Below are 13,151 nucleotides of genomic sequence, written 5' to 3' on the forward strand. Positions count from 1 at the left end.
CACCAGCTGCCACTGCATGTAGTCTTCATACATGTCAAGTTATACGGTTTCCCCGTATTTTGTACCGGAAAATGAAATTTTTTGGCTAATACGGCGTACGTTGATTTTCATACGGGAAAATTGTTTTGTATCAGAGATTTTTTCCGTTATTCTGAGAATTTACTTAGCATCCACCATTTATTTTTTCAAACACGCATGCTCAATGAAACGGAACTATTTTCGATTTATGGTTTTCTAGTTGCACGTGGTTTTCTCAGTCATTTAAGTCCATCGGCTCGGACTGCCCAGACTTCTGTGATGGCTGCAGAAGTTATGTTCTGCCAATTTCTCATCAAACACAACATCCCCCCGACTGTGGCAGACCATTTTTCGCAGCTAGTGAAAAAAAATGTTTCCCAATTCAAAGACTGCACAGGTAAGCATTTTTTGTTTGTTTGTTTTTAAGTTTTTACTGTTTGCATGTAGGAAAGCTTCCTCCATTATCATGATCATTTAGGGCGGCGATACTGGGAGTCGCCGTTTATACAACGGCAACTGTAGTTACCTGGTGATTTCTGGTTTCGCTTCCCTAAACATTTTAATTGCTGATAGACATTATATGTAGACACAGATGACCAACACACATTACTACCATCAGTTGTCAGTAAACTGGAAAAGTAGTGAATGAAGAGTAAGTATAGGTAATCATATGGGGCCGAGTAAAATTAAGGATTAATTTCATGAGTGATTTTGAAATTTTGAAAATTGCCAGAGTCGCGAAGCGACGAGGGCAATTTCAAAATTTTGAAATCACGAGTGAACTTGATCCTTAATTTTACGAGGAACCATACGATTACTTGTTTATAGGGCCAAATTTATACTTTGGAAGCCATTCAAGTTCACAACATTTGTCATTCACGTTTTCTGAACCAATCAGGGCGCAAGACTATTTTGCATGTTTGAATCAGTTTCTAAAGCGTCCTTCATCATGACACAGCGACATGACATGAGGATTTTGAAAGTGGTTTACAAAATTTTATTGGAACTTCTTTACAAAAGCTATTTTGTTCACAAAATTTGCTAATTTTTGTCACCGTAACCAAGCAACGAACTAACCAATAGTATTTCAGAAATACAGCCCCGTGTTAAGGAAAAAAGCTCTCCTTGATTGACCAATCAGAATTGAGTAATTTGGCCCTATTGTCTCATCTCATCTCATCTCATCTCATCTCATCTCATCTCATCTCATCTCATCTCATCTCATTATCTCTAGCCGCTTTATCCTGTTCTACAGGGTCGCAGGCAAGCTGGAGCCTATCCCAGCTGACTACGGGCGAAAGGCGGAGTACACCCTGGACAAGTCGCCAGGTCATCACAGGGCTGACACATAGACACAGACAACCATTCATGTTCACACCTACGGTCAATTTAGAGTCACCAGTTAACCTAACCTGCATGTCTTTGAACTGTGGGGGAAACCGGAGCACCCGGAGGAAACCCACACAGACATGGGGAGAACATGCAAACTCCGCACAGAAAGGCCCTCGTCGGCCACGGGGCTCGAACCCGGACCTTCTTGCTGTGAGGCGACAGTGCTAACTACTACACCACCATGGTTTATCTCATCTCATCTCATTATCTGTAGCCACTTTATCCTGTTCTACAGGGTCGCAGGCGGGCTGGAGCCTATCCCAGCTGACTACGGGCGAAAGGCGGGGTACACCCTGGACAAGTCGCCAGGTCATCACAGGGCCGACACATAGACACAGACAACCATTCACACTCACATTCACACCTACGGTCAATTTAGAGTCACCAGTTAACCTAACCTGCATGTCTTTGAACTTTGGGGGAAACCGGAGCACCCGGAGGAAACCCACACGGACATGGGGAGAACATGCAAACTCCGCACAGAAAGGCCCTCGTCGGCCCCGGGGCTCGAACCCGGACCTTCTTGCTGTGAGGCAACAGCGCTAACTACTACACCACCGTGGTTTAATTTATGTAAATTTAAAAATGCTATAAACAATCAAAAACAGTGTCAGAACCATAACAAAAATAGGATGAAGGGAAGCTATGGACTTCCTGGTTTGATTACATTATGCTGTGGAAGTGAGGTAATAAAGAGTAGTGATGTACAACCCTGTGGATAAATGACATATTACTCAACTATTTCTAAAATTGACATGACTAACGCTTTGTATCATTCTGTATCAATTCTAACTTCCACATTTCAACATGCTGGTATGTATTTCATTTGAATGTTTACATAATTCAGAAGATGATTGTGGACTTCAATCAAAATTAAAACAAAGATTATTGAATAGTTAATATATTAAATAAATGTACTCTATATACTGTTTTCTATAGGTATTCAATAGCACTATGGGTTTGAGGAAAAAAAAGTAATGGCACAAAAAAAAAAATGCCTTCCTCAATCAAAACAGCTCACCCTGGTAACTAATATCATTGCTGGTGGCTAAAGTGTTTTTCATTTATTGTAATTAAAAGGCTGAATACCTTAATGTGTCTTTTACTCATCTGCATCAAACTGTTGAATAACATTTCTTTTATTATACTGGTTCATTTAACACCAAAGTTCATCATTCATCTTTTCTATAAAATAATTAAATTTTAAGTTATCATACTAATTGAGAATTTGATAATTAATATGGAGTTAGTTTCATTAAAATAAGAATTAGTATACTAAAATGTTCAATAGTATGTATTCTACACATTCTATTCTATTCCATTTTTGTAGTTAACATCTTTCATAGAATTTAACTTTTTTAATGTTACTTTTGTAATATTAGCAAATTGAAGAAGTTGTGGGTGTATGGAAGATGAAGTGGGCAGCACAAAAGGGATGAGGTAATCATATCTCATCAGAGTTATAAATACTGGTTGCAGAACTACAAGGCTAGACACAGTACGATCAGTGGGAAGAAAACTGAAGAAGACTCAACTTCTCTAGAGAGTTTGACAGACTTTCAGACAGCTGTGCTTTATTTTACAAATTAGTGGCTGAAATCTCTCACCATGAGAATACACATCTTGGCATTTATGGTTCTTGGAGCCTGCACTTTAAGTGCATGGTGCCACCCAATTAAATCCATCGTTGTGACCTTCCCCGGGGATGTAATCAAAAATATGACAGACATCGAGCTCGCTGAAGTGAGTGTTACTTTTCCTTCTTCATTTTTGCATCCGTGGATAAATAAACATAGAACATTGCTAAACATGTTTTGGTAAATTATTTATTTAACTCTAACAGAAGGATACTTGTTATTTATAGGTACCATTGCCATTTATTCATCCATACATATGCAACATGTTTGTGGTCAAATAGCATATTTAAATATATTACCAGAGGAAATTATACCAGTACATGTATTCAAGTAAGCTTGCCTGATTCTCTATTTTGTTTCTTTCCAGAGCTACCTGAAGCACTTTGGTTATATGGAGGTTCTGGAAAAGAGTGGACAGCAGGGAGCAGTGTCTACTTCCAAAGCTCTGAGGAGGCTGCAGAATCAGCTGGGTCTGGAAGAGACTGGCAAGCTGGATCAGCCGACAATCGATGCCATAAAGAAGCCACGCTGTGGTGTGCCAGACATCCGCAACTACAAGACCTTTGCAGAAGACCTGAAGTGGGATCACAATGACATTACATACAGGTAACTTTGTATTGTTTAACATGTTAGCTTTTTGTGAAATTAAATCTTTTCCTGTGCTTTTGCAAACAGCTATACTTTCCCCACTGTCACCACGAATAATCAGTGATGATAAACAATAGTCATTGTTTAGAAATCCAATGGATCATAATTTAAGGAAAGTGTCTGAGGGAAGATGTTAGCCGTGACAAATGTGAGAGAAGAACTTCCACAATCAGACAAGACAGCTATAGGAGGTAACTGTAAGTCAAAAGTTACTGATTGTAATACGAAACTAATTATATTCTGTTATTTTGCCTGTAGGATTCTGAACTACTCACCAGACTTGGATGCCTCTATTACTGACGATGCCTTTGCCAGAGCCTTCAAAGTGTGGAGTGATGTCATACCTCTAACTTTCACACGTCTTTACGATGGCACTGCTGATATCATGATCTTATTTGGAAAAAAGAGTGAGTTTTCATCATTATAAGATGAGTCTATCTCCCAGCTACTCAAGAATGAAGCATAAATACAATCAAACCAGATTTCCCTAAGTAGTGCCTTATCACTGGGGTAACTGTCTAGTGTTGTACCTTATGCAGTTGTGTGTTACAAATACAAAACAAAAGGGAAAACTGTTTAAATAGCATATGTATATTGCAGATCATGGCGATCCCTACCCATTTGATGGGAAGGATGGCCTACTGGCACACGCTTATCCTCCAGGTGAAGGGCTGCAGGGAGATGCTCACTTTGATGACGATGAATACTGGACCCTTGGCAATGGACCAGGTAAGAGTCTTTTACTTTTAAAAAAATAACAAATTTGTTCAATGTACTACCCATAAAATATTTGTCAAATAGCAGTGATGCTACATAAAGGCTCAAAAATAGACAGCTCCCTCTGGAGGTTTGATTATATATTTACTGAGGATACTCATGCAAACCCACAGGTGCATATCTTCTTTGAGAATGTGAGCTGATTATCACAGTTTCATATAAGTGTGAATGTGTCTTTTTCCTTCAGCAATCAAGACCTACTATGGCAATGCAGGGGGTGCTATGTGTCATTTCCCTTTCTGGTTTGAGGGGAAGTCGTATTCCACTTGCACCAGTGATGGTCGTGAAGATGGCCTGCCATGGTGTGCCACGACTGCTGACTTTGACAAAGATAGGAAATATGGTTTCTGCCCTAGTGAGCGTAAGTTCTCCATCATCTATAGTAAGATCTGACCAGCATTTCAGTGTATGTGAGATGAAAAAGTAACTGAGCTTTTCTCTCTTTCTCCACAGTTCTGTTCACATATGATGGAAATAGTGATGGTGCAGCTTGTGTCTTTCCATTTGTGTTTGAGGGGGAAACATACACCAGTTGTACTACTGAAGGACGTAGTGATGGGTATCGCTGGTGTGCTACGACATCCAACTTTGACCAGGACAAAAAATATGGGTTCTGTCCTAACCGAGGTGAGAGCCTTCAATGCACCATTTCACTTTATCATATCAGAGAACTTAATTATTATGTGTTAGCATTTTTAAAGCCGGGCATTAGGTCAAACTTACTCAAAGGAAGTGCTACAACATACTGTTGATGTTCTTTAACAAATGAAATGTATGTGTATACATTTTGGCCAACAGATACTGCTGTAATCGGTGGAAACTCTGAGGGAGAGCCATGCCAGTTTCCTTTCAGCTTCCAGGGGAAAACCTATACTTCCTGCACAAGTGAAGGCCGCAGTGATGGAAAACTATGGTGTGCCACAACCAGCAACTATGACAAGGACAATAAATGGGGATTTTGCACAGATAAGGGTAATTATTTAGCCTTTAAAATTTGTATCAGTGTAGCTAATAATACATTTCTTACTCACTGCAGCTAAGACATATGCAGAAATCTAGGACTGTTATGAACCTATACCTCTGCTTCTCACAGGATACAGTCTGTTCTTGGTAGCAGCCCATGAATTTGGACATGCTCTTGGTCTGGACCATTCCAACATTCAGGATGCTCTGATGTACCCCATGTACAAATATATAGCGGACTTCTCTCTGCATCAGGATGACATTGAGGGCATCCAGTATCTCTATGGTACGCAAATGTACATGAATATTAGATATTCACCCATTTTTATAACCCTGACCTCACAAAAATGTATGCTAGCTACAACTATTATGATAAAAAAAATTATGGTACGGTACCTAATAATATATTCACATATTTTATCTTATTCAGGACCCAAAAGAGGCACAGACCCTACTCCACCCAAGCCATCAACCACTACATCTTCCCCAGTTTCTACTCCCAAACCCACTAAAAAAACACCAAAGACTACTCCATCCACAACTTCCACCACAACTCCATCTGTGTATACACCTGTGGAACCTTCAGTCGATCCTTGCACGATGGACAAGTTTGACGCAATCACAGAGATCCAGGGAGAGCTTTATTTCTTCAAAGATGGGTAAGAACAAGCCACCTGCATACAAGCAACAGTACAACCAAGACCATATATACACCCAGGTTTCATAAAGTGACATTTTATGATCAAATATTCCAGTTGGGAGTGCTTGAGGAATGGAGTAGGTGCAGCTTCATGTATTAAAATACTTATGAGTATAGATCATAATTAAGATCTGTGGTAGCCCTGAAAGTTTAGTCTTACAGTATATAATTAATTGGCAATCTCTCAGGAAATTAAAGTAAGTAATCTTTCATTCCTGTTAGTTACTACTGGAAGTCTTCAAATCGTGATAACGGGAAACGCAAAGGCCCTTTCGTGATCTCTGAGAGATGGTCTACCCTGCCAGCTAAACTTGACACTGCTTTTGAGGACCGTCTTACTAATAAGATATACTTCTTTTCAGGTAAGAAAGAACCAGGTAGCTTGTTATAATCAATCATTTCTTATGTAGGTTGATTTATATATATATATATATATATATATATATATATATATATATATATATATATAAGTCTTGGGCACATTTAAAGAAATGCTGTAGACCAAAAATAGTGAAATGAAATGTTACAACATTAAAAAAAAAACTATAAACAGCAGTAAGCCATAATAAATTAACAAAGTCAGTATTTGGTGTGAGACGACCCTTTGCTTTAAAAAATCATAGTCTTGGGTACAATTAGAGCAGTTTTATAAGGAAATGAGCTGTAGGTTTTACTGAGCATCTTGCAGAACCAGCCACAATTCTTCTGGACACTTTCCCTGTCACATCTGCTTCTTAATTTTGCAGCAAAATCCAGAAGCCTTTATTATGTTTTCTTTTTTAATCTGAAAAGTGGTCTCTGATAAATGAAAATTTATATATATATATATATATATATATATATATATATATATATATATATATATATATAATTTTTTTCCCCCTCCAGACACCAAGTTCTGGGTGTTCACTGGACAGGACGTACTGGGACCACGCAGAATTGAGAAACTTGGCTTGCCTACCAGCTTGAAGAAGGTTGAAGGAACATTGCAGAGGGGAAAAGGCAAGGTGCTGCTTTTTAGTGGGGGGAATTACTGGAGGTAATTATAAGTCTATCTACAACTTTCTGATGCCCTCGCTTCAAGAAACACACACGCTAACATTTTATATAAAATATAAGAGAGTAAACTAATTTCCAGTGCTTTTTGCCTTTGGTCATTCTCTTAGGCTGGATCTGAAGACTCAGCAGATAGATAAAGGATACCCTCGTCGCACTGACCTAACCTTCGGTGGGGTCCCAGTGAATGCTCACGATGTGTTCCTCTATAAGAGTAAGTCGCTTTTCTTGGCAATCAAATATTCAGTATCCAGTTGGAATGAATGAATGAAAGAAGTTTTTCAACATCATACTCAGAGGTCATGAATTAAACAAAATACCCCTATTTATTTATTTCATTTCAGGAAACTATTACTTCTGTCAAGATATCTACTACTGGAGAATGACTAGGAGGCAACAGGTTGATAAAGTTGGATATGTTTATGAACTCCTGAATTGCCCAAACTTTTGAATCTGATTTCATCAGACTGAAGTATTATAATGAAAGCACATCTAACTGAAATGCAAATCTCAGATGTGTTTTCAGAAAGACAATATTAATAGACAAATATTTTTAGGAGTTATATTAATAAATCTTTGCCTGCCGCAAATGATAAATTCAGTGAACTATATATTGGTTAAATATTGTTAAATTATGTTAAAATATATTTTATTTCCTCTATCTTCTTTGTATTAAAGCCTACATTTGCACAAGTAAATGTTTTTTAACAACTGTGATTTATTTATTTTTAAAAAATTATTTTGTCATATGAATAATGAAATAAAATGTATTTTAAGCATCTAGATATTATTTTCTCTTACCTTTATCATGAATGGTATTGTGATCACAGATGTCAGCAAGAATTTGCACTTAAATTTCCTTTTTTTTTTTTGCATTTTCCCAGCTAACTTGGAATTTTCTGTATTTTAAATGTCAAATACTGTAATAAAACGTTAAAAAAAAGGGAGTGGCATGGTGGTGCAGTGGTTAGGACTGTTGCCTCACAGAAAGAAGGTTCTAGTTTTGAACCTTGCGGCTGACTGGGATCCTTTGGTGTGAAGTGCCTGGATGGGTCCCCTCTGGGTGCTCCCACAGTCCAAAGACATGTGGATTACGTCAACTGGCTACTCTAAATTGCCCATAGGAGCAAATGTCAGCATTTCTGTGTTAGCCCTGTGATTGATTGGTGACTTGCCCATGGTGTACCCTGCCTCTCACCTCAACTCAGCAGCTCACCCATGACCAGCAATGGGTCATTTTATATACAACCCCAATTCCAAAAAAGTTGGGACAAAGTACAAATTGTAAATAAAAATGGAATGCAATGATGTGGAAGTTTCAAAAGTCCATATTTTATTCAGAATAGAACACAGATGACATGTCAAATGTTTAAACTGAGAAAATGTATCATTTAAAGAGAAAAATTAGGTGATTTTAAATTTCATGACAACAACACATCTCAAAAAAGTTGGGACAAGGCTATGTTTACCACTGTGAGACATCCCCTTTTCTCTTTACAACAGTCTGTAAACGTCTGGGGACTGAGGAGACAAGTTGCTCAAGTTTAGGGATAGGAATGTTAACCCATTCTTGTCTAATGTAGGATTCTAGTTGCTCAACTGTCTTAGGTCTTTTTTTGTCATATCTTCCGTTTTATGATGCGCCAAATTTTTTCTATGGGTGAAAGATCTGGACTGCAGGCTGGCCAGTTCAGTACCCGGACCCTTCTTCTACGCAGCCATGATGCTGTAATTGATGTAGTATGTGGTTTGGCATTGTCATGTTGGAAAATGCAAGGTCTTCCCTGAAAGAGACGTCGTCTGGATGGGAGCATATTTTGCTCTAGAACCTGGATATACCTTTCAGCATTGATGGTGTCTTTCCAGATGTGTAAGCTGCCCATGCCACATGCACTAATGCAACCCCATACCATCAGAGATGCAGGCTTCTGAACTGAGCGCTAATAACAACTTGGGTCATCCTTCTCCTCTTTAGTCCGAATGACATGGCGTCCCTGATTTCCATAAAGAACTTTAAATTTTGATTCGTCTGACCACAGAACCATTTTCCACTTTGCCACAGTCCATTTTAAATGAGCCTTGGCCCAGAGAAGACGTCTGCGCTTCTGGATCATGTTTAGATACGGCTTCTTCTTTGAACTATAGAGTTTTAGCTGGCAACGGCAGATGGCACGGTGAATTGTGTTCACAGATAATGTTCTCTGGAAATATTCCTGAGCCCATTTTGTGATTTCCAATACAGAAGTATGCCTGTAGAGATCTTGCAGTCACGTGACCGGAAAGTACACAACCCCCATCTTGTCGGTCAAAAACACCGCTGAATACTGCTGCACTCGTGTACAGAATGGATCAATTTCAACCGACGGACTACACGGCTCATTTTTCTAATGAACAGATAACTAGATATATGTCTAAAATAAACGAGCTACAGATTTGTGACCCTTATGGCTTTCCGGACAGAGTTTTCACGACCGGATTTTGAACTGCCAGCGGAATACCCGGACGTGTAGAATTACCTCATTAACTTTCCCTCGCTGTTCAGTGGTGAAGCACTGCGTGCTTATAAATCTCTGGACAGTTATCTCTACAGAAATTCAGGATTTGTCAGCGACTCAGATGTGGGATCTTGTAAACAAGAAAATAACTATCCTCATTGGATGGGTAAGTCACTTAATTATTGAGTATAGCACTGACCAGCCGATTATAGAATAGAATAAGGTAATTCCAAATCGTCCGTGTTGTTTACATGGGTCTGGCGTTGGAGAGGTAAAGGCTTGGCAGTGGAGATTTGAGTGGCTGTTTTCTGAGCTTAGTCAACAGGCCGGCTCTGCCTGTAGCCTCGCTTCTGCTCCCGGCGCCGCCTCCTTCGCTTTGCTTCCGATAACAATCCACGGAGACCCCGCTGGTCTCGCCCGGAATGTTATTATTATTTTTTTTTCTCGTGCGGAATGTTGTGCATGCGATGGAAATCGCTACAAACCGTCATTTTCTGCTGGAAACCAATGTCCAGTAAGTCCATACGGTTGTAGTGGATATTGAAGTCCGGTACAGACGAACAACACGCAAAAATACACACAAAAAACATAAAAACCGTGCACAGGTAGGGAGAGCTTGTAGCCGCAGCCATTGTAGTAGAATTGTATATAGTAGGGTTTTCCAGAAGAAAAAGTAGAAGTAGAACCAGAAGTAGAAGGCGGAATATGGCGTTTGACCGACACGATGGCGTCTGTCACAATCTGGATCGGCTGTGACGTCACATGCAAGATCTCTGTATGTGATGCAGTGCCGTCTAAGGGCCCGAAGATCACGGTGTAGGTATATTTAGTCCGTCTCTTTAAGAAACTACATTTCCCATCAGCCAACTTCCGCATTGACCTATGTCAGGTGTGGGCGGGATCGCCAACGTCACATCCTCCATGAAGGCATAAACCACCCGGAAGCTCCTAGCTCGCTCTCTTTCTCGTCCGGATTCCAAGCCATCTGGACGCACAAAGAGATACCCTCCACCAGAAAACCAGATAAGACGTCTTTTCTTTTCTTTCTTGCAAGATCCACCATTCAGTGCGATTTCTTTGTTTACCACTGGCCACAGTAAAAATCCAGAATAGTGCGATTTTAAACTCAGCTCGAGTTACAACCGGTTTATTCATTATCAGTACATACGACTGCAGCTCAAAGCAGTTATTTTAAAGTTAAGAAGCGACTGAATCCTTTTTAACTCAAAAGGTGCGCACATTGTTTGATCAGAGACTTTCTTTTCATCACGAGCGACCATGTGTCAGACCAAGAAGTTCTCTGCGACTCACGTGCTCCACAACGGCGAAACTCCAAAAGTCGTGGAACATCTCTTCATAATCTTGCTAGAGGCAAGATACTGAGTAAGACTTGGCATTTGGGCAAAACCTAGTCTTAGGAATTAGCTTTTATTGAAATAGTGTGAATTTTAAACTCAGGAACGTTTATTTGTTATGCTATAGACACGCAGCGTGTTGAATTGTTGATTGTTCTGTTTTGCTGTAATCTCTCAATTGTTTAATAGATAGGCTGTGCATGCTTCTTTATCCCTTACTAATATTTTGATTTCATTATTACACGTATCTTGATCGCATTAAGATTTCAGTGGATTCAGTATTGTTATAAGCTAGTGAAATTAGCCTATGGCTAATTTTTTTTGTCCCATTAGCCTCCAGGGCTAAGGGTATTGTCTCAAGGGAACACGTGGCACTCCTCCCCCCACACTCACATACACACACACCTTTTGTTTTAACTCCACGAGGTAGGGTCCTTGGGCCTTAGCTAGCCACATGGCTAATTCCTTTGTCTCATTAGCAAGCTAGGCTAACCTTTGCTTAAGCCACAAGGCCTACACCACGTGGACACACACACACAAACATACCTAGCTAGCATCCCACGCTAGCCTTCTGCTCAGGCCATAGGGCCTTTCACACACACACAAGCACACATTAGTAACACGTGGTCAACTCCCCCACGTGGCCACCACTCACAACCATACCTTAGCTAGCTTTCCTTTGTCTTAGCTTAGCTACACAAGGCCTCACACCTTAGTTAGCAACAGAGCTAATCCTTTGTTCTACTTGGATAACATTCCTTTGTCTTAGCTAGCAACCAAGCTAGGCCTCCACCACGTACGTACACACACACACCATATCATATTTGTATATAATGATTCCAACTGTTATTATCCATTTTTATCTTTGTTATAATAAATTCCATTATTATTGAAACTGTGTGTATTTATTTGTTGTGCTTAATATACTCGAAGTCACACAATCTCCCAAAGAATTCAGAAAGGTGCATATAAGTTATGTAATACGGTAAGTGATCATAATAATTTGGAATATACCATAATTTAGCTGTTTGGTAATGTATTATTAAGCACCAAAATTAATGGTATTAATTAATGGTATTAATTAATGAGACTGATTAATGAGACTGATCCAATGAGACTGATTCCATGAGTGATTTAATGATAATGTGAGACTGATTCAATTTAATTATTAACCTTCAGATTTAATGAGATTGATCACTTAATAATTACCAAATGCACCTACAACGGGCACCCAGTATGGTTTTCCGGCCTTGACCCTTATGCACAGAGATTCTTCCAGATTCTCTGAATCTTTTGATGATATTATGCACTGTAGATGATATGTTCAAACTCTTTGCAATTTTACACTGTCAAACTCCTTTCTGATATTGCTCCACTATTTGTCGGCGCAGAATTAGGGGGATTGGTGATCCTCTTTCCATCTTTATTTCTGAGAGCCGCTGCCACTCCAAGATGCTCTTTTTATACCCTGTCATGTTAATGACCTACTGCCAATTGACCTAATGAGTTGCATTTTGGTCCTCCAGCTGTTCCTTTTTTGTACCTTTAACTTTTCCAGCCTCTTATTGCCCCGTTCCAACTTTTTTGAGATGTGTTGCTGTCATGAAATTTCAAATGAGCCAATATTTGGCATGAAATTTCAAAATGTCTCACTTTCGACATTTGATATGTTGTCTATGTTCTATTTTGAATACAATATCAGTTTTTGAGATTTGTAAATTATTGCATTCCGTTTTTATTTACAATTTGTACTTTGTCCCAACTTTTTTGGAATCGGGATTGTAACAGTATATAAAATGAAAGAATGAATGTTTAAAAATCTACACATCTATACCACATTCCATATAAAACAAGTGTTGCCAGGCAAAACAAACCTCGCCCAGTAGCACTTACGATGAATATGAAGGAAAATATTGCGAAAAAAATAGGTACCCTATGGGTACATGTGGCTACTGCTTATAAATAAAATTGTTTTCTGATACCATGTCCATACAGTAAATATAGCATAAATATATTTATTCTATGAGGCAGTAGCCACAAAAATGAAGCGTAATCCAAAAATGAACAATTTAAAAATCACAGAAGTAAAATATACCAAGTGTCTGTCTCA

General features: G+C 39.1%; 1 protein-coding gene across 1 annotated transcript; it reads left to right on the forward strand.

Moving 5' to 3' along the window:
* The first annotated feature begins 2,910 nt into the window (after positions 1-2,910).
* Positions 2,911-8,499, forward strand: LOC132893161 (matrix metalloproteinase-9-like). The gene is made up of 13 exons (XM_060932010.1): positions 2,911-3,153; positions 3,415-3,653; positions 3,954-4,102; positions 4,296-4,424; positions 4,660-4,833; positions 4,926-5,099; positions 5,271-5,444; positions 5,566-5,721; positions 5,866-6,094; positions 6,358-6,497; positions 7,024-7,174; positions 7,302-7,405; positions 7,536-8,499. Exons 1-13 carry the CDS (start codon positions 3,019-3,021, stop codon positions 7,640-7,642), a joined length of 2,061 nt encoding a protein of 686 aa, XP_060787993.1. The 5' UTR covers positions 2,911-3,018; the 3' UTR covers positions 7,643-8,499.
* Positions 8,500-13,151: the final 4,652 nt, after the last annotated feature.

This window comes from Neoarius graeffei, chromosome 10 (assembly GCF_027579695.1).
Source record: "Neoarius graeffei isolate fNeoGra1 chromosome 10, fNeoGra1.pri, whole genome shotgun sequence".
In the NCBI taxonomy this organism is placed as follows: domain Eukaryota; kingdom Metazoa; phylum Chordata; class Actinopteri; order Siluriformes; family Ariidae; genus Neoarius; species Neoarius graeffei.